At 36.9% G+C, this 22,639-nt stretch overlaps 1 protein-coding gene across 1 annotated transcript in view; it reads right to left on the reverse strand.

Annotated features, from left to right (window-relative positions):
- The window catches only part of slc6a5 (solute carrier family 6 member 5), a 78,447-nt gene that overhangs the window by 2,452 nt on the left and 53,356 nt on the right, over positions 1–22,639 (reverse strand). Inside the window, exons 12-15 of the mRNA XM_051923296.1 lie at positions 20,254–20,385; positions 12,459–12,558; positions 2,132–2,232; positions 896–1,063 (exon numbers count right to left, since the gene is read on the reverse strand). Coding sequence (XP_051779256.1) covers positions 896–1,063; positions 2,132–2,232; positions 12,459–12,558; positions 20,254–20,385 — 501 coding nt within the window. The remainder of the gene's footprint in view (positions 1–895; positions 1,064–2,131; positions 2,233–12,458; positions 12,559–20,253; positions 20,386–22,639) is intronic.

Consider the following 22,639-nt stretch of genomic DNA (forward strand, 5'->3'; position numbering starts at 1 on the left):
CTGTGGTTATCACTGATGCCTGGGCAGTGTCTGCATTGAGTTTGCATATTCTCCCTGTGTATGAGCAGGTTTTCTGCATTTACTCACACATCTGAAAGACGTATATCAATTGGCAACTCTAATTTGGCTCATATCAATGAGTGGGAGTGAACCCTGTGAAGGACTGGCGGTGTTATTGTTGTACAACATGCTAACAGAGTAGACTTCATGGCCATGAACTGGATTAAGCGAGTAATATAATGCATGCAGGAATAACATAAAAAGAAAACTATATTTTTAAAAATTATTAAAAATATAGAATATTTTTTATGTATAATCTTTTCTTTTTCAGTGTAGTTATTTCCCTTCTTGCTTACACACAGCCTTCTCTCCCTTATCTCCCTTTTTGCTTTTAATATAATCATCTGCTTTGTAGCTGTATATCCATAGCACTCGGGTATTGATCAAATAAGGCTTCTAAGGCCTCTTAACACATTACTAAAGACGTTGTCCTTCAAGTGCAGCATTGAGAATCTCAGCTTGACAAGTTTTTTGTTACCTAGGCAATATTTCAAATTTTTCACCTTGGGAGTGCAAAACCACTTTATTGACAGTGAATAAAGTATTTATGTTCATGCACATGCTTCTGCATTGTTACTTGTTTTATCTATATATAGTTATGGCTGCTCAAAGGATATAATACATTGATTGCTAAGAAGACACATTTATATATACAAGTGTGTCCATGTTTTCTAGTTATTGTATGCTAAACTGTGTGGATTAATGATCACCTTGTAGCTCCTTACTTCAGTTTGTAGAAGATATTAGAGATGAATGATTGGTAATTGCAGAGTCTGAAGAATCATTTGTTTCTCTATGTAAACAAAGTCATGGCAATGACTCTCAATGTACTTACCTCGATGAAACTGCCAGGAGCCAGATGCATTTTAATCACGAACATAATAGGAATCCAAATGACAGAACACACAACCATCAGCCATCCGAGTACCATTGACCAAGTAGGATAGGTGTAGTCCTCATAGGTCATGACCTTCCATTGATAGAAACTCAGGCAAAGGATAAACTAAAAGGCAAGTATTAATGAATGCTGTTACTTACAAATACCTGATTTTTTTTTTTTGTAATTGAAGTAACTAAAATCAAAGTTTTAGCACAAGCACGTTGTACTCTACGGAGCAATTACTTTGATGAATGAAATGCCATTTGCTATTAAACAAGCCGTATGTTTCCTGGTTTTAACCTTTAAACCTGCACTTTTGTTCAAAGGATAGCTTGTGTATGCTTGAAATTAGCCTAAGGTCAGAAATCCACTTACATTGTCTCTGTGCACCTAATTCAGAAGAAAATAATATAAAAAAAGTAATTAAAAAATGGCAAAGTTATATTTTGCCGCAGTCAAAACAAGATTGTATTGATTCTTTAAAAGTAAGGTTAAACAAAAAGGTCATCCCCTAATCAAATAATCCTCAGCTATTTGGGCCTGGTGAAAACCCTGTCCACATTTGTTGGCATTTCCTGGTTCCCTTCTCTGGGTTTAGCATCATGTCCACTCCCACACTTCCTTGGACAGAGAGGTGTCTGGTATTTTTGTGCGATACTCGGGTCCCCAACTCTGCCTTAGGCTATTTTTTAGGAAAACTGTGTAAGCCATGTACTGTATTCTGATTTTGCCCTTAACCAATATAGGGGTTGTATGAATTATCACTTTTATTCTCTTAGTTTCAGTTAATCAGTTAAATCTTTTAAAAGCAGTTTAGAATATTTGACACCTGAAAACAGCATCTCTGTATAGTATCTGATCTTCTTTGTGTCAAACTAAGACCTTATCATTTATTCATTTAAAGAGGAACGAATAAAAAAGAAAACTGTGTTAAGCCAGACTGAAGTGAGTCAGGTGAAGATGTCACATTATACATCAATAGATTTTCTCTGAGATTCATTATATGGTGTATCTGATACTCCCCCTAACCCACACTCCAAGCATTTTTTCTTAAGAAACAACTCATGTTAGCATTTTTTTTTTTTGTTCAGTATATTACTTTGTGCTACAAAGCAAATAACAAAGGTGATGTTTCTTACTCTCGGAAAAGAAAGCAATTATAAGACACATTATTTGATATGGTGAACATACTGTTAGGATGGTCGGGGTGACAAAAGCCCAGCAGATTCTCCAGAACTTGTTTGGTTGGAATCCAATCATCATTTCAATATCTTCACAAAATCTTTGCAAGCCTAAAGCAAACAAAAAAAAACAAAACAAAACAATACTGAGGTCAGAATCAGTCAACCTCAATTCTGGTAAATCAATCAGGATCTCCTAATCACCTGGAGTTCTTTGATCTGTCATGAACAGAAAGTTGCAGTGAAATACAGAACTCACTCTCGTGAAATAATGTAAAATGAAAATTATTCTAGAAATGTGTGACTACTGACCTTTATATCTGTATGATGCTTACTGACCTTCTGTGACCTCACAGCTGGAAATGTAAAAATGAATAATTTTGTTCTCACTAATAAAACTGGACATGTATTTGTGTGTGTAAACAGTCAGATCTGACCATTGCACTAATATGTCAGCTATAAAATCTTCTGTCTGCTCATTCTGGTACATTTTATATTTAAGCAATAAACAAAAAGACAAATCAGGAATGTCATCCAGTTGAACAAACAAACAAATAGCAAAACTTGTAATTTCACCAATGAAATCATATCTTTGGAACAGCTTCTGCTACCCAGAAAATCACTAACGGAAGAAAAGTTAATGGATGGATGTCCCATGCCCGTCAAGAAGCCCAAGAAGCAACCTGCTTCTTTGAATGCATGTAGAATGTAATGTCAGGGCTCTTGTAGAGGAATGAAAGAAGGTCAATAAAGATTTAATTTAAAAACTAGCCCACTTTTTAAAGATCCCTAAAGGCTAATTGTTGTTACTAAATAACATTACATTTTGACATAATTCTTACAAAATAGTCTAAAGGATTGCTGTTGTTTATTATGGAAGGTAAAACCAAAATGAAAAGTGAAGTGTCCCTTTGATATTTATAAATGGTCTTATTTCCTATGTGTATGCATTTTACACATTCACTATTTTTTCACCTTTATTTTATACAATTTGGACTTTACACTCAGCAAAACAGGTTAATAAAGTGAAACTGATAATAAAACAATTTTAGAGAATATGTTTTCAATTATTTAGGCGCCAACAGGTGAGTCCGTCGGGTATTACCAAAAAGGCTGCCATCAAATTGCCACAAAATAAAAGTTACAGAGCCACCCAGTGGACAAAGAATGAAATCTCTCCTGAGATATTTAGCATAAGATGACTGGAAATAAAAATAAAGCTGATATTGAATCACTCTTGGTAGGTTATGTCAGAATTCCTTGTATTATGAATAAATATCTTTTGCCTAAGTCATTTGCAAAATGGGTCCACTTCTAAAATTATGAACTGCTAAAGCATGCTGTAATGAAAACATTAGATCTGTCTAAAGCAAATATATTTATCCATCCATCCATTTTCCAACCCGCTGAATCCGAACACAGGGTCACGGGAGCCAATCCCAGCCAACACAGGGCACAAGGCAGGAAACAACCCTGGGCAAGGTGCCAACCCACCGCAGGACACACACAAACACAGCCACACACTAAGGCCAATTTAGAATCGCCAATCCACCTAACCTGCATGTCTTTGGACTGTGGGAGGAAACCAGAGCGCCCGGAGGAAACCCACGCAGACACGGGGAGAACATGCAAACTCCACGCAGGGAGGACCCAGGAAGCGAACCCAGGTCCCCAGGTCTCCCAACTGCAAGGCAGCAGCGCTACCCACTGCGCCACTGTGCCGCCCCAAATATATTTATTCTTTCCTAAATGTTTTGATTTTTTGAGTAGATTAGACCATTTATTTTCAGGTTTAAATTCTGACTGATTTTAATTTAGTTAAAAAAAAAACTGCTGCTGGGACAGATGCCCTGTTATCCTGAATTGGATTAAACAGAGTTGAGAATGTGAAGTTATATTGTGTTACATTTAAAATGTTAGAGAGTGAAAAATCAGGTGACAAAGGTGTCCCGCTGGGCAGTGCTTCTAACTGTTGGCTCCTGCAGTTTCTGGCTCATCGTGTTTACACCGAGTATCCATGACGGTTTGCTTTAACATGCCAAAATCCTGCTTGTCAAGTCGGATAGACTCTCCGCATTGGAGTGCGCCCCACCATGGAGAAGCTCCACATCCTTGTCCATGGCTGGTCCCTACTTTGTGCTCATTTTGGCTCTAACACCCACCTAGACTAAACTTTTCTTTGGAATATTATATTATGTTATTATATGAGGCGCACATAATGTAAACTTAAACTTCTCATAGGTTTACAGTTTTGGAATAATATTCACGTTTGTTTAGCCTGTGTTGCATTATCTTTAAAAAAAAAATCTAAAGCTGAAATTTATGCCAGCTATTACAGTATATTTAGTCAACCGCCATTTACTGTATGTTTACTGTGATACTTAGCTAAGCACAAGAATAATTTTATTGAGAATGACTCCATTTCAGACTCCTATTCAAAAGCACATTAAGAACAGTCTGAAGAAAAGTCATGGGATTTAAAAAACGTATTTCCTGTTTGAGGTAACTATTATGTACCATATTGTTATTCACGGTTAAAGCATATAATCTTGTATAAGGATTTGCTTTACCTGTAAAGAATTAATCCATTTAATAATATAATTGCTATGTCCTTTGTGAAATGGGATTTTCAAACAATTTAGTGAAAAATTCTTTTCTTTCAGTATATTTACTTTTTAGTCTTATGGACAATAGATACTGTATCTCTGTATGCTGATTTAGACATTTTAATCACTAGTGGGCATTTCTGAGATAAAAACATAAATTAAAATTGGTAAAGAAGCCAAAATATCTAAAAAAAAAACCAAAACAAAACTGAACACCTGTTACAAAAATAAATACAATGGAACAATGCAGAATTAGCAAAATGGTATGCACTCTGGCCTAACTAGACAAAGGTTCAATGCCCCATTTTTCTGGATGTTGCTTCCCCTGCCTACCTTTTGTACCTTCTCTCTAGTGTCCTCCACTTCTCATGTCACACCTTTCTCTTCTCTCTCTGGCCTGTTTTCCTCCCACCATTTGAATGCTAGGTACTAGCTTTCCTCCTGACTCTACTGTCATCTATGGACTAACTGCAAAGTCTTTTTATGTAGTTTTATGAAAATCCCAGCAATAACCTCTTGAGTCAGAGATGAGGTACAGGGACCACCCTTCAAGCACTCCTTCTAACCAGCTTTAACTTCCCCTACAATACTGAGCCCCAGGTCCCAAATAAAATGTCAGAAACCCACCCACGCCCAGGGCTTTTGCCCTCTGTAATTAGTCACAGGGAAGCATTTATGACATAAACAATCTCCCTACTTCCAGATATCTGACTGGAGCAATCTTCTTACAATTATCTGTTGTCACACACTCTCATTCCCCTAAATCAACACGTAATAACTATCTAACTCCAGGGCTTACTTCATTGCCCCCACAGGCTTATAATAGGTTGACTGCCCTGTAGTGTAATTAGGGAACATCTCCCTTTTCTTAAGGTTATGGGACATGGCACTCCCTGGCAAAGGCAACCTGCTTCCACTAGCATGACCACAAAATTAAGTATTGTCAATGCAAAACTGTTTGCATCCCTAGTTTTGATACCTTGGGGGTGGTGGTTGTACATTATGAGTCCTCCTGTCTGACAAGATGTAGTAAAGAGACTCTGTATGTTATATTTGGCACCCTGCTATCCACTGATGTTTAGCCCTTTCTAATTAGAAGCTAATGCTGTGTTCTATTTGAAGTGGCACGTTGGTATTTCTGAGTTCCTAGTCAGAATTTTCAAATGAAATGCCCCGACAAGTCGGATTTCCTACTTGGAAGTTCGGCGCTGGTTCGTCAAGTTTGAATTTCTCCATCTTCAGATCATGATGTCAATCCAAAAAGGTAACGTAAACTGTGAGCTTTAGTGAAAGGTGTAGTATTCTACTGTTTATTAGCATTTCTGTCTATTTGTGCCTCATTAAATCAGTCGCGTACACAGTGCACTGCCCAATGTCTATCTGTGAACATGTTGCTAAGGTGTTTAATTAGGAAAAATACCACATAATGCATCGTTATCAACTACTATTTATTCCAATGGAGCAATCACAACACGGACGCATCCATACTGGTTTTCTGAATATTTTACTGGAACGCGGTCAACTCAGGTGTGATGTCTTTCCCAGCTCTGATATCCAACTTGCAAGGTAAATGGAATGCAGCAGTAAGGTCTATAACTGCTGGTATGCCTGGGACCAAACTAGTAGGAAGGTCACAGTAATTCCAAAGGTTATTCCTGATTCTGGATGTTTTTGCCAGAATGTCTATGGAAGTGGTTTTTGGCCAGGACTTAGAAGACCCTTATAGTCAAAGGGTTAGAATCTGAGGAGTCAGAAGTAATGAAAGGAGAAGCACTCTTCTGGCAGTAGAACAGTGGGAGTGATGTTAGTAAGTCATATGGGAAGTAAAGGGAGCACCACAGTGTGGTGCCTTTTAGTGAATTACTGTTCTTACTGCACCCCCCACTTATTAGACAGGCTATTCAAAACATTTAGGGTATCCAAGAGGGCCTTAGTATTTTGTTCTATGTGTGTGTTTAGCCTTCACTGCTATTCAGTTACAGCTAAATTAAACTCTTGTTTTTGACAACTTGAATTTCATGCATTAATTCTAAACATGGAGATAGCTCAAAGGTGCCCCATGTTACACAGTTTACAGATTCAAATAATCTTATGTGATAAGAGCCACTATTGCTGTTATTATATCTATATAAATAAAAAGTGTACCCTGAATTGTTTTACCTAAAATGTGGACTGGGTTGATTTGGGATTCGGCCCGGCATTATCATAGTTTAAGTGGGTTTGGGAATGTTATGTTAAATAGAATGGTATATTGTCCCTGAGAATTAATTCTAGATAAGCTGTTTGGAAAGGAACAACCATTGGACAGGATGTCTTATGCCAGGAAAAAACTTCAAAAACATGTTTTTTATGCTGTTTTGGCATTAACATTATTCAAACTTTATTGAGAAACAGGAGGCATGGTGCAGCACTGCAGTAAAAATCAAAAATTCTCAAAAAGCCCACTCTTTTTCTTCATGCCAGTGCACATATCATAACTCTCATCATAATACTCAAACCACATTATTGTTTAAAAGTCTATAACCTGATTCATAACAGACAGATCTGCCTACTTCATATCACCTTGGGTTATTAGTTGGCCAGTTATGCCAAGACAGTTGAATTTTATTAGTTGTTTGCTTTTAAAAGAATATACACACTTCAAAAAGCCAGGTAGCTAATGAAAAACTATATTTTTTTCAATAGTTTGATTGAAGTGAAAGAAAAAAGGAAAATCAGCAGTTGTTTTCTGTCTGGTTGTTTAGTTAAACAGTTCCTTTCCCTTGATTGTGCCTGTGGTTAGAAAACCTTGCAAAGAGCAGCATATGGCTGATGTGCTCTTCTTGTGCTTGCACGTGAGAATGTGCCTTGTGGCAAGAAGCTGTCTTGTCTAAGGTGTTCATTCATTCATCCATGCTGCTCTTTGGCACACTTTTAGGAATGAATTATGCCTCCATCTATGCAGTGTGACTAACGTCTGTAGGGCAGGAAAGCATTTTCAAGTTAAAAAAATCTAAACTCTGGTTTGTAAATCACTTTAGCCCCATGTCTGTGCTATTTTTTAACTGAGAATATAAGCCTTTATCCTCTGTATTTGCATTTAGAGGATGAATAGCAGAAGGGCCTATGCCTAGGACTTCAAATTTAGTTCTGAATATTTCTGGAGAAATGTTTATGGCTGAAGAAAAAACTCCTTAGTCAGCAGCTAAATCCAATTGTTTTTATTACAGTTCCCCTGCTTTTTATATTTTTTAGCAAGACAACCATGTTTATATCCAGTACATCCTGAAGTACAGTAGGTTTCTTCTGGGAGCTCTAGTTTCGTCCTAAGTTTTTAACCAGGTAGTCAACTACCTTTGTTTGTGTGCATGACAGTGTTCTCCAACAGACTGGGGGCATATCCTTGCTAGTATTGCCGCCAGTGCTATAGATTCTGGTAATGATAACCAAACAAAAGCAAATAAGAAATTTAAGAGATGTATGGATGAATAAGCTCACACAAATTCCAAACACAGAAAAGATTTTCTGTTGCATTAAAACGATATACACTGTCATTTGCATTATTTTCTAAATTCTCAAAACCCTCAAAGTAGGGCGACAGATATATGGATATGCATTTGACTCACCAGTGGCCACACAGCCAGGCCAACAGATTTAAGGGATTTTAGCAGGTGAGACGCACATCTTAAGTGCTTGCAGGTAACTCTCCTCTACCTTTCTTTGATGGTTACTGACCCCAGTCATTCTGCTACGTGGCTTCTCTTTTCTCCAGCTTCCACCCACTTTACAATATTCATTTTATTATCTAAAGACATTGCTTTACATTTTTGTGACATACTAGAAAAATATATTTATTACTTTATAAAAATATTATAACAACCACAGAATGTATGAAATAACTAAGCATTCACCTAGTTATTAATAATTTTGTATTCCACAGTATGCATAATATCCATGACTGACAACTATTCTTGTGCCAGGCAGTTACACAGTGACTATTACAGCAGTCTAGTGCACCGGTACTTGAATTTGTGCATGTGTCATTGTGCATTTATACCGCTTTTTTATGAAGGAGCTTGGTTCTCAGAGTATTAGTTACCTGAGGTATTATTGTAATATTCTCTGTAACAATATTCCTCCTACTTCCTCTCTTTTTATCTGAATCATTATTTGACTCTTTTCCTGTGTGCATCTAATGCCAATATGGCCTTATAGCATAACATGCCTTCATGTCAATATTCACAATGCAAAACATTTGCTCACATATTTTATTAGTTTTTCTGTGCTAGAAAATACACATGCATTTCTGATTTCATTCAAAGTATGAATATCAGGAGAAATAAATATTGTAATTTCTGCCTGATAGAGTCCATGTACATGATTTAAATGTGCAATGTCTTCTAATTAAAACATTATACCACAAATTTGAGCTAGGGACAAGTTAAAACATGTGGTACAATTATTTTAGAGCCAAAGACACAGACATTTTACATTTTCAAAGCTACTGAAATGAAAAAAAAATATTATACATCCCACCATCCTCATACCTATTTAATCCAGTTGTTAGGCTCACTAGGAACAGGAGTTTAATGTCAGTGTGACCTTATCATATAACCAGTGCTTCAAGTGGACTGGTATGCACCTGTACCTGAACTTCTCAGTTTTTCTGAGTTGCATACTGGCAGTGTTTAGGGCACACTGACAGGCTTATCTCTCATGACCCCTGCCCCATGCTCTCCAATTAAATGTATGCATGTGTTCATGCTGGAAACTCGAAGGAGGAACCCAACCTCCCCTATCTCCAATCTAATGTAAAATATATATCTGCAGTAGAAACTCCAAGGGGGGACCCCACTCTATTAAGAAATCTGACTAAAACAGGGAGTAATGGCACTTCAGTGTCTTCACTTCAGGCATTGCATACAAATTGTGTTCATGTCAGCGTCCACATGATGTGGAACAGTTGTTCTCAGGTTCACATTTGGGCCATTGTGACAACAGGTTTTGTTTTATTTATTTATTTTCAAAATAGTTCCCGTATGAGTGAATCATTTTTGGTTTGATTGATCTCTTTTTAATCAACTGTTTTTTTTTGTCTTATCTTATTCTTATAGGCATATTCTTCCTTCAGAAAAATGAAATCATGAGAGATTTACATCCATAAGCAATATTATAACTATGTGTGTTTCTGCCATAGCTTTAAATGCTTAACTCTCAGTTATTAATTTTATTTTATTTTACCTCTTGGCTTATGAAGTTTGTTCTCTTATGAAATAATAAAATTTAACAGCAAGTGGAGTAGGCAAACCACACTAAATGCTCAAAAGAATGCAGATACCTCAGTGTCAGACCCACTAGCATGGCCATCTTAAATAATCAGGACACCTTAAAAAGCTGAATGAAAATCCTGATGATGATGATGAGGATGATAAAGAAATTCTAAAAAAAGGATAAAAAATATTCAGTTTGCCCTATGTATTTTATATAAATGCTTGCTAACTTTACAAACAAAGTTGAGTCATTTATAGATTGGTACCAAAACACAGAAACTAGGAAATATCAGCTTAATTAATTGACGTTTGAGTCGTAATCAAAAGGGTTTGTTGGGATGAAAGTCTGCAGTCACAGTGCACACCCTGGACATAACATAAGATCCAGTAATATAGAAACATTTGCTTGCATATTTCTTATTGCTGCTGGAAGAGGTGTTGGTGAGGCCAGTAGGGAGCGCTTACCTTGTGATCTGAATGTGGATCCAATGCAGAACACTGTGCTGTAAAATGGTGCCATCCCTCAGATGAGATTGAAAATCAGGTTGCTGACTCTCTACAGTCATAAAAGATCCCAGGGCATCCTTCAGAAAGAGTTGTGTGTATCCTGATGTCCTGGCTAAATTGTCCATCACAGCCTTGTCATTCTGGCCCTATAATCATCCCCTGTCTCTAATTGGCTAACTGTCCCTCACTCCTTCACCACCAAAGAGTTAATGTGTAGTGAGCATACTGGTGCAAAAATGGCTGCTGTCACAACTTCCAGGTCCATACTGCACATTAGCAGTGGTTGAAGTGGCTCTCCACTCACTATGTAAAGCACTTTGAGAAGTAAGAAAACACTATATACTGTAAATGTAAAGAATTATTATTGTTGTTATCTCTAAAAAGTGTGCATTTACTTCTAATAGAATTAATTACATAATGCATTCCATAAAGTTTCCATTTCATGCTGAAAGAGTCTATGTACATGCTTTCAACTTCCATGTAACCAAAGTTGTAATGTAAACTCTAATTTTAATGTGGCTCCAGCAACTGCAGATTGGGATTTGTTTTTTATTGCAAAAGTAAACTGTTAGGCTAGACTGTTGCCTCTACTGACTTTGAAACATATATTCTGATTTCTTTTTTGTTTTAGTGATTCTTTCATGTTTTCTTATAAACACATTATTGATTAAAGACTACATTGGCATGGTATGAGTAAATATAGCTGTGCCCATGACTACGAGGGGGGACCCAAAAATAACCGGAATTTTGTTGTTGTTAGGTTGGTACTTGTAGTACGTGGTTGGGCCGCTAGGGCGATCTAGTTACACTCCTCACAAGTCAGTCTGCCAAGTGCCATCAGTCTTGAAGGTTGTGCTTGTGTTCAGTGAATTTTTTTGTAAAAGTAGGTTGCACAACAGTGTGAGAAGGAGACGCCCTGATTTGTGGGAGTCGGGCGATTGGTTCTTTCATCATGACAACACTCCATCTCACACTGCTCTCAGCATTCGCCAATTTTTGGCAAGAAACGGTATGACAACCCTGAACCACCCACCCTACTCACCGGATTTAGCTCCGTGTGATTTCTTTTTGTTCCCTCTGATGAAAAAAGACTTGAAAGGAAGGCGTTTTGCTGACGTCGAAGAGGTAAAACAAGAAACGCCCAGAGCATTAATGGACATTACTTCAGACGAATTTAAAAAATGTTTCGAACAATGGAACAAACGGTTAGATAAGTGTATTTCCGCCAATGGAGAGTACTTTGAAGGAGACTAATTATAGTTTGTACAGAAAATTAAATTAAACACGTTTTAAAAATATTTCCGGTTATTTTTGGGTCCCTCCTCGTATGTCCTGCACCCTTCCCATTATTGGTTTCTGTCTTGTAAGCTCCAGACCCTCCCAATGCTGGACTAAATTAAATGGGTATGACGTGGATGGAAGGATGGGTGGAGGCTGTTAGGTGAAGACTCCCAATTGCCCCTCTGTGAATGACTGATGAATGTGAGCACGAGTATGCCCTTGCCTTTGGCACCTTCCATGTTCCAAGAGCTGAACATTCTTCTGCTCCTTGGAACCCTAAGAACTAAATAAAGCAGGACTGAGAATAAATGGATTGATGGATGGTTGGAGGGAGACTTTTTTTGCCTTTCATTAGCAATGATGAAAATGGAAAATGTATGCATCGTCGTTTCAAAACTGATTGTGCCACAAGTTTTATCTTGTTTGCTTAACTGATCTCTGTTGTTACTGTTTTTAATTAAACCATTTAGTATTACACTCTGTGGAAGGATCAAAGTAATATACTAAGCAATCAACTGATCAGATGTTCAAGTGGGAATCATTGTTTTAATGTTTAATTTTACATTGCACTATTTACTTTTGATTTCTTTGCATTCAGTGGGCGATAATTCTTATTAAAAAGGTGTTTACTCAATTGTGAAGCAAACATAGCACTCAGTTTGACTCTAAAAATATTACCAGCAGTACAACTCACCATATACATATGAAATTCCAACCAGTTCAAAAATTGCAATGATGACTAGTGAATATGAAGCTGCGTAGGTGTCCACAAGCTGTAACATATACATTCCACTCTGTAGATGAGAAGAACAGAAAGGAGTTAAATAAAAAAAGCTGTAAACACACTCCCGAGTGACACATACCGAATGATTTACTGTTCATTCAGGCTGACCCAATGACAGTGTTGATCTTTATCAAAATAAAACACTGTAACTCTACAAGACGTAGTATAAGAATTACACTGCAATGAGGTACTTGGCTTTGTCTGATAACAGACAGAAAGCATTTAAAACATTATTTTTTCCCCACCTGTAATTAAAAATTAACAAGTTCAATTTATTGACTGAGATGTCTACTTTGTATGCAGTCTAATTTGCTCTGCTGTTACCAGTAAGCATTATGAAACACTGGAGAGTGAATAATAATATGAGGAAATTATTCATTCTTTAAGCAGGAAAAATGTTGAGACAACAGTTATATTATGAATGGTGAATTGACTTAATGAATTAAAATAGGATCTTGATGCAGGTTTTCCTTCTAAGATCAATGTACTTTGTTTATACGTGTCTCTTTACAACACACATTTAACTGAGTAATTGAATTTTGATTTAGACCCACAGAAGCCTGTAGCATGGATGGACTCAGCTCACAGTCTAACAATAATTAGCTTTTGTTCATCCATTAGATAACCCTTGGCTTGTTGTTGGGAAAGCAGCACATCATTTTTGAGGATACCACTGTATCAACTCATAAGTTCATATAGTTTGTGATGCAGTGACTAAATCTCTTGATATCATCCACATGTGACTTGCACATTATTTCCTAGTCTGTCTTTTGGCAAGAGTCATTCTGAGTCATTTCAGCTTCTAGGCTCTACTTCTAAAATACCCTGGTGGAAATAACAGGCTTGTATGTGGGAGTAAGATGGATCAAGTTGTGGTTAAATATGCCCAAAGGTGCAAAAAGTTTATTCTTAAAGGCATCTTTAATATTTGAATAGAGCATCTATCTATCTATCTATCTATCTATCTATCTATCTATCTATCTATCTATCTATCTATCTATCTATCTATCTATCCTTTCAAGAGAAGTGTGTAAGGTTTGCATAGTTATTACAAAATTTTTGTTTTATTTTCTTTTTCTTTTTAATGCAATTTTGGTAATGTCACAATCACTACCATGCATTTGTTTTTCAAGGTTATTACCATTTTATAAATGTTTTTCAGACATTATGACACTGTCAGTTGCTAAGTATGTTCTGCATGCGCATTGTGACATATGATATCTTGCCCACCATGTTATAAAGGATGGGTGTGTGGTTTTAAACGTGTCCTTTCATATTTGTTATATAAAGTGTAACTCTGAGAGAAAGCTTCATTTTTCAAAATATTTTCTTGTGGTTGAATTATGGTTTAAACAAATAATGTTTTTTAACAACTTTGAATGTAGGCATCTCCATAATACTTTAATGAATGTTGTTTTGACCTTTAGTGACTGTGATCTGGATAGTTCTCCACTCCATAATCCATCCATTTTCCAACCCGCTGAATCCGAACACAGGGTCACGGGGTTCTGCTGGAGCCAATCCCAGCCAACACAGGGCACAAGGCAGAAACCAATCCTGGGCAGGGTGCCAACCCACCGCAGCCACTCCATAATGCTCCTTAAATCTCTAAAACTCAGTTTATTAAATACGTCCATCTAGTCTTTTTATGGAAAGCACTGAGTGGTCACTACAAAGTGAATCCCTATTTGATTGCTAGCTAGCTTAAGTAACTTAACACAGTTTAACTAGTTTAAAGATTCTATTGTATCTAAAATAGGAACTGGACCCTATATGGATATTGCTCATCAGCTAAAAGGATATAAACAACTTGAACATATATATGCACTTTACACAGCCTTGAATTAGGTCATCAAAATGAAATGAAATTTAGTCCTAAGGTGCAATTCTACAGGACAGAAGAAAGTTAGCATGGTATGGACATTCTCTCCCTGTATTACAAAGTTAGTCTGTCAAGTATTTATGATTAGTGGAACATTTATCTTATTAATTGACAGAGTATTTATATTATAAGTAATTTATATACAATTATATATTTGAATATATAATTCATATTTCTCCTTAGGCACCAGAAATGACAATGTAAACATTCTTAATTACTAGATGATTCATTTCTTGATATGTTTCAATTTGTAAAACTAACACACTGAACATATAAAGCAATAAAAATTATTTGCAACTTGTCAAAAGCCCCACCAACTAAGGAATCACAAACATTAGCTTCTTTATGTTTAAGAAAACTTAGTTTTTGCACATTAAACAAAAGGCAAAATGTCAAAGGAACTTCTGTGTAAGGGTCTATTGCTGTATAACAGAACTGTCTACACAGGAAGAAACTCTTAAGTGTGAGAAACACAAAGAGCTGGACACTCACCAGAGTGCACCAGATAAGATGCTGTAAAATTTTAGGTTGACTAGATCAAGTAAGCCTCCTGATAAATATAGCTAAGACTCCAGGATAATGATGTCCGCATGTGTTCTATTGAATCTGTAGCAAGTATACACAGTACACATCTTACAAAAACATAGCTGAAAAACAGCTTCTTTTATTGGGGTAGCTAGTTTCAAATATATGCCCCACAGGGCAGAGCAGCATGATTACTATAGCAGTTTGGTTTGGCCGGGCATTGATGCATATAGCAAAAAAAAAAATGCTTTCTTAAATGTTTTCCTCATTTGCAATTGCAAATTCCTTCAGTGTTATGTGTGCATTTTCAATTTTCTGCTAATTCGTAAAGACTGCATCAAAGGTGGTGAGATTTGCTTGTGGAAGCCATGATGCAGCAAGGAAACACTGCCCTCTGCTGGCATAATATGAAAACAACAGCAGAATGAAGTTTTCCCTTCAGTATTAGATAGATAGATAGATAGATAGATAGATAGATAGATAGATAGATAGATAGATAGATAGATAGATAGATAGATAGATAGATAGATAGATAGATAGATACTTTATTAATCCCAAGGGGAAATTCACTTACTCCAGCAGCACCTTACTGATACAAAAAAAACAGTATAAAAAAAAACAGTAAAAAAAATTATCCTTTACTGTACAATTCATAGTCACAGCTTGTTTCTGTCTCCTAATAGAAATTAGATAAACTGAATATTCACACTTTCTGTTTTACAATTGTAGACACCGTTGCCTCATGAAAGCAACATTCTGGGTTCAAATTTTGCACTCAGTCACTGTCTGTGTGGAGTCAATACATTCTCGCAATGTTATCCTCTATATATACTGGTTATCACATTCCAAAGATGTGTGTGTTGGGTTAACTAGTGTCTTAACTGTACTGCATATTGCATATTGGACTTTAAAAATGTATAAATGTATTTTCACAGAAACATTACAGAAGTACAGTAAGTCAGCCTCAAGGCAGGCTGCAGGTATCAGTTGATTTCAATTTGATTAAGTGTTAAAATAAAATATGTTCTGGTTTATGTGGCTTTCAGAAAAATAAACGGAAAAAATCCTGCTTCACCTGTAAAAGAGTGCTTGTTTAGGCTGTAAGCTGAAAATGATAATATTAATACATGGACAAGATGAAAACTTTTCAAGCAGTTGAATTTATCCATGTGCAGCCATGTTATTGTTTGATTTGCTAGCATAACTCTGAGAAAGGACTGAGTTCCCAGATAAACCACAACTGTACACAGCCGTTTCACTCAGTACGACACACATTATTACTGCTATAATTTCTGTATGCATTAACAGGGCGAATCTTTGGACAGCTTCAGTCTCAGGATTTTTATCCCTATCTGCAACTGCTATGTCAATTTCTTTAACCCAAAAGATTACACAACATCAGAGCATTTCTTAATTAAAGTAACAAATCAAATGCAATTCAGGTTTTGTATTTCAATGTTGTTTAGCACAGACATCAGACAGGTGTAAGCCAATTAACAATGAACTCTTTTTCTTTACACATCCCAAAAGGCATAGGTGCTAGGTTGGCCCTGTTTACTTATTTTGTGCATTCATGAGTGAGCCCTGTGATGGGCTGGCATCATGTCTAGGGATGCTTTCCATCTTGTTCCAAGTACTGAACACTATCTTTCTGCAACCTCAAAATGGATTAAAGGGGATGAAGTTTGAGTAATGCCTGGCCCAGACTAGATACTAAAGTGTGGGAGACTCCACACATAATGGGGTCTGATTTCACCAACTTTTTTGTTCTCTAGTCTGTCATTAATTATTGGAGCTCACACTATAAAATCATGTCCCTCATTAACAGATTTATGGTCATGATTCAGAAAGTCACGACTCTTCAGACCTGGGCTATTGCAGAATGTCTTGCAAACAAAGGTGTGATTACCTTGCCACCATTGTTTTTTTTTAAGTTCTTCTTCTTATCTCTCATTACACTAGTCAATAAAGGTTTTGTCACAGATCAGCTTAGGGGTAGTTAAAGTAATTTTTAATACTGATTTAGGAATATTTCTATCACTCATAGCTTTGAGTTAGGCTTTTCTGCCAGCAGCCATTCCACCTGCACTTTAGAACAGTCAATGAACCTGAAGCTAAGCACGTTTGGGACTGATCTGTTACATGGATGGGAGACCATCTAGGAAAAGCTGGGTTGCTGTTGGAACAGCTTTCGTGAGGCCTTCAGGGGTGCTTACCCTGTGGTCTGAGTGAGGATCCCAATGCTCCAATGCAGTGACAGGAACACTGTGCTGAAAAAATGGCCCCATCCTTAAGCTGAGATGTAAAACAGATGTACTAGCTCTCTGTGGTCAAAAAAGATTCCAGGCATTTTTTAAAAAGAGTAGAGTTTTTCCTGATGTCCTGTCTAAATAGTCCACCATGGCTTGGTCATTCTGGCCTCTAATCATTCCTTGTCTGTAACTGGCTTACAAACTCTTTCAACCCTTCAACATATTTTAGGCTGTATATTTAGTGTATGAATTCTATTAAGTTGTTCAGGTTTTTTAAAGTTACATTCAGGATTGAAATCTTGCTGTTTGTGAACATTTCCTAACTTTTCAGATGGGCATAACACAAGTGTGGCACAGCTCCATGGTAATTGGAGATCAAATGTCAATATTGGCACACATGTGCGCATGGAAGCCAGCCACAGGGACCAAAAGAAAGGAATTCCATGCCCAGCCTTTGGGTAGGGGGTGTGTGGGCTGCATTCAACCCTCTTATTTTGTCCCCACAGACCAGATACGGGAAATTCCAGCTGAATACAAAGACATCACTTCCGCCTCAGCTCTGAGGACTACATCACTTCCTGTCCTGGCCCCGAGGACTACATCACTTCTTGTCCCAGCCCTGAGGACTGCATCACTTCCGTAAACCTCCCTATAAAACCACACTCCCTTCCTCTGTTGATCAGTTCTGTTTTGGACTCCGTTCTGTACATTGTTGTGCTAAATATTTTGATTGCTTTGCAGCCAAGGTCAAGTACACTGGGGGCTGCTTGTTTTGTGTCAAGGCGCTTTATTTCACCATATCTTTATAGGTTTCAGTACTTGGATTGTCGTGTGGATTTTTTTCTTTGGAAATTTAAGAAGTCAATGAAGAATATGCCTAATGGTTTTATCAGGAGACTTCAGAAATGGAAAACCAATACAAAGAAAATGGAGTCTCAGTAACCTAACCTTGCTCACTACTGCCGGACATTTAAGTGGGATGTTCCTGATGCCAAATCCTGCAGAAAATTGTGTACTTCTGTGTTTTAATTGATATGCTACAAGAATATATATATAAACAACATATATATATGAATGTACTCTAAATGCCACAGGGGTTGGATAGGCATCTCAACCAGCGTAGGGGATGATTCCTTACCTGGACGGGAGGCTCCAAACAGAGAGATGGACATCCCAGCCAGTACAGAGGAAGGTCCAGACCCGGAAGTGATGGACGTAGAAAATGGATGGGCAGCCCACCAGAAGAAGACATCATTGGGAATTATTTATTCCCCCACGACCCTAGATGGCAGCAGCCCTGGATATCGGTGCCTGGTATGGAACCAGTAGGGCATGCTGGGATGTGTAGTCCAGCAACGCAACCCTGCTGGGGTCCCTGGGTGCTGCAATGGGGTGCTGCACGGAGATGCGCTCCCTACAATAGGACTTCCGTATGACCCAGAAGTATTTCCATTGGGCAGTCGCCCTGGTACCGGAAGTACTCCCAGGTCCTCAATAAAAGGGACCACACTCCCTTGTTCAGGAGAGTCGGAGCTGAGAGGAAGGAAGACAACACTCAACTGGAGGAGGGCAGTGCAGTGGTGAGAGTAGTTGGAAAGAGGAGAGATTATTGTGGGGAGAGAGACAGAAAGAGAAAGAAAGAAACCTGTGCTGGTGTCACATTTTTGTTGATTTTCTTGAGGAGTGTGTGCCATAAACGCAATGTTATTTGAACCCGGGACTCTTAGTGTGTTCGTGTTGGGGTTTGGGGCTCACTGACACCCTACTTTCCATCACAATACATATAAATACTTGTTTATTATTCAGTTTAATTTAGTCATGGGTTATTTAAAATCCTGGCATGATAGAGAAAGTCTGATTAGATATCTGATTTCAGCATGAGCAATACTGTAAGATTCACTACATTTTGTTACCCAGTGGTGTGGGTCTTTCACACGTTATGTCAAAATGCACTTCATATAAATATCTTGCTGTTTCCATTATACTAGAGGCTTTGGAGTTTTAATTTTGAACATGTTTAATATTTATTATATTTATTATTTATTTATTATATTGAAATTGGGGTTGCTCTGACTGGCCTGTGAGTAAATTAGAGAAGTTAAGATTAGTCACTATGTACTTCACAATATAGGACAATCTGATAAGATAATTGTTTTACGGCCTGCCTGAAACTGGGACACCATTTGTGATTGTTAGAAGGGTTGAACCTGGTCCAAAAATCTGGTCGATTGTCCTATGAGATATGCCTAGCATTACACAGTGTGGATTAGCCCATCGTGATGAAGTTCCACCTCTGTGGCTTACAACTGGAAACAGAGAGCGTTAAAGAGACTTTTAGTTTTTCTGATTATGGTGACTTGTAAGCTTCTTCTGTATGCTGGTGCCTATTTTTGGGTGTACATTTGAACAAAATCTTTGCTTTTTTATTATCTTGTGTAAAGAATAAAATCAAAAATAGTCACCTAGTACTTTGTCAACAGTAAATGTCCTGTTAATACAATTGTTTTAGCTCTGCTTAGACTTAAGCCACAGGACTAAATTGTTAACTGTCTCTCTTTTTTTTATTTTTTCATCTGAAAATGAGATGAAAACCTAGTGCATTTTTATTTTTATTTATACCAGTTTTTCAGTACCTACAAATATTTAAAAAATCTTTAATTGAAAAGTGTGCAATTGAATATCTAAAACAGAAAACATATTTGATGAGACAAGTACAATGAAATCCATTCATTTTGATAATTGCAGCAAATCATGAGAGTTTCGGAAGAGGGCTAGCTGCAAAATCTGCACATAAGACATTTAGTTATAGTAAGTAAAGTTTAACAATCAGATAATATCAATTTTAAATCTTTTAGTAGGAGTCATATTTTACAAGGACTTGTAAAATAATTTGTAATTCGCCACCAAAGAGTAGGGAATTTTCCCAAAGAAATTACATAATCTTTAGTAAATATATTTGCCATTGAAGCCTACAACTAAAACTGAGATATCTTCTGGGAAAATGTATGGGTGTAAGGCGCCTTGAACAGCATCCCGATAAGCCTACCTCAGTTATCATGGGAAATCCAAGGATGAAGAAGGAGATGCAGCAGACCAGGGTGAACACGGTTTTATGGGTCCGTAGATACTTGGGAAACTCATCAGCAACTGACGTTACAATTGTCTCAATTGTGGCAAACTAGAAAAGAAATGGAAAATGTCAAATCATAGAAAATGAAAAACATCAGGACTGACATCACTTATCAGACAAATGATTTGGACCATATGAATTGCTTCCTGCTGAGAAAATGATTCTGCTTTGATTTTACACCATTATTCTAAACCGTGGCCTCTTATTAAACTTTGAAAGATGTACTTGGTATAATTACTCGTAATTTCCATTACACAAAAATATGAATTTGTTTTTCTTTTAGAGATAACATATTCCAACTTCATCAAATATTTTGTATCAATATCATTTTGTGTAATTGTATCATGAGTTGCTCCAACACCAAAACACACTGGCACTGCAGTCAATTGAGCAGCTTTATCCATTTTTAAAAACACATTTATTAATACACATGCAGACAGTCCTATGACTGTCACTTGGATATATGAACTACTCTCCAGAGGGAAACCCCTACATCAGTTGTTTCTTCAGCCATTTCTTACATTAAGTCTGTATCAAACGTTTGCTGAATTTTCAGAGGTGTACGGTTTACATTCTAAACAAACAGAGAGACCTGTAGGACCTTGAGAATTTAAAAAAGAGATGTTAAATCTGCCTTGCAGTAACTGGGAATAAGCAGACTGGTGTTTGTAGTAGGATAGGGCTTACTTGTTTCAGTTTATGCAGGTTTACATAATATTTTGTTCAGTTGCTTACTTTTAACACTGCATACATAAAAGCATGCTTATTGTTTTAATCTCAGTTGTTAGATTCAGTGCATATTTTACACATATTTCACACTTGCAAAATTTTTGCCATTCTGTTTTCTTCACTTTAACTTTATGTGCTATTCTGTTACACTGAAAATTATACTGTGGAGGCAAGACAATATGATAAAAATGCACATTTTGCACAGCTTCACATTTTTGTAAAGACAGTTAGTTTGAAAAGCTAATTAGGTGAGATCCTCTAAACGCAACAGCCAGGGCCAGTTCTACCATTTAGGCAAATTAGGTAGTCACCTAGTGTGGCAAAATTTGGGGGGGGGACCATTTTTTTGTATGTAAACAATACAAAGTCTGACTTAGAATTATTTGGACTCAATACAACCATTATATTGTTTTATATTATTTTGGCACACTAATGATGTTTGGCCTTAATGTCTCATGACCTATAAGTGGCCTTCTACGTATCAGGATGCACCATACTCCACTTCTGTACGCTTCTTTATTTTCTTCTGGTGCAAGTTTGTAGTTTTAATTTTGTTTTCATGGGCCCTGAACTGTCATTAATTGGGGGTGGGAGTTTCAGCATAGAAATTAATCCCACATTAACAGGAATGACAACAATAAAGATAATAATAATACACTGTAGTAATTCTCAAACTGTTGTAGTATAGAAGACACAGATACAGCAAAATAAAATTTAAACTATTAATATGGCAACATAACTATAGCCCTTGACTGAATTGCTAAAGACTGATTTAATTCAAACTATAATTATCACTCAAATAGGCTTACATTAAAGCTTTTAAAACTTAGCAAATATCATTTTCCATTGCTCACCACCATCTATGAGATTCACTCTTGGCATCCTAAAAAGTTCTCCATAGTTCATCTCTTACCATAAAAACTTTGTAAATGTGAGGATACAGTAAATATAAGTAATGGGTAAATGTTTAAAGATAATACTTATATATCATAATTTCGTTGAATTGTGTGATTATATTAAGTTTGTCAATCTGTTTCCTTAATTTAATTGAACTTTGTATGTGTATGTTACTGAGCTGCCTTGGTAAAAATTATAACTAGAATGTCACCATCTTTTTCAGGTGCATATTTGATTGGTGGTTTAAATAGGGACTTATAAGGTTTCAATTGTAAATTGTGTTTTGATTGTGTGAAACTAATTTATATTATTTCTTTGAAGAAACACTGAATACAAAATAAATAAAAGAATTCATTAAGCTTGCTAATACAGCCCAGTTCATACATGTTTCCTGAGATGTCTTCTCGGCATTCTCAAATTGTCAGTTCACTGTGTTGTATCCAGGCCCTTCATACTGTATATCATTCTTCCCAGCCCTGGCTGCTTTCTCATATCTCCTGTTTCCTATGTTAAGGTCTGATAGAGACGATTCCACTCAAAGTAAAGGGAGGTGGCGGGCGCCCTATTTGCAGCTTAGCCTAGGGCAGGACAAATGCTAGAGCTGGCCCTGACAATACCCTACAAATGAGAAGTACAGCAAATCACCAAGTGTGTACAGGATATGAAAAATAATGTG

This window comes from Erpetoichthys calabaricus, chromosome 2 (assembly GCF_900747795.2).
Source record: "Erpetoichthys calabaricus chromosome 2, fErpCal1.3, whole genome shotgun sequence".
In the NCBI taxonomy this organism is placed as follows: domain Eukaryota; kingdom Metazoa; phylum Chordata; class Cladistia; order Polypteriformes; family Polypteridae; genus Erpetoichthys; species Erpetoichthys calabaricus.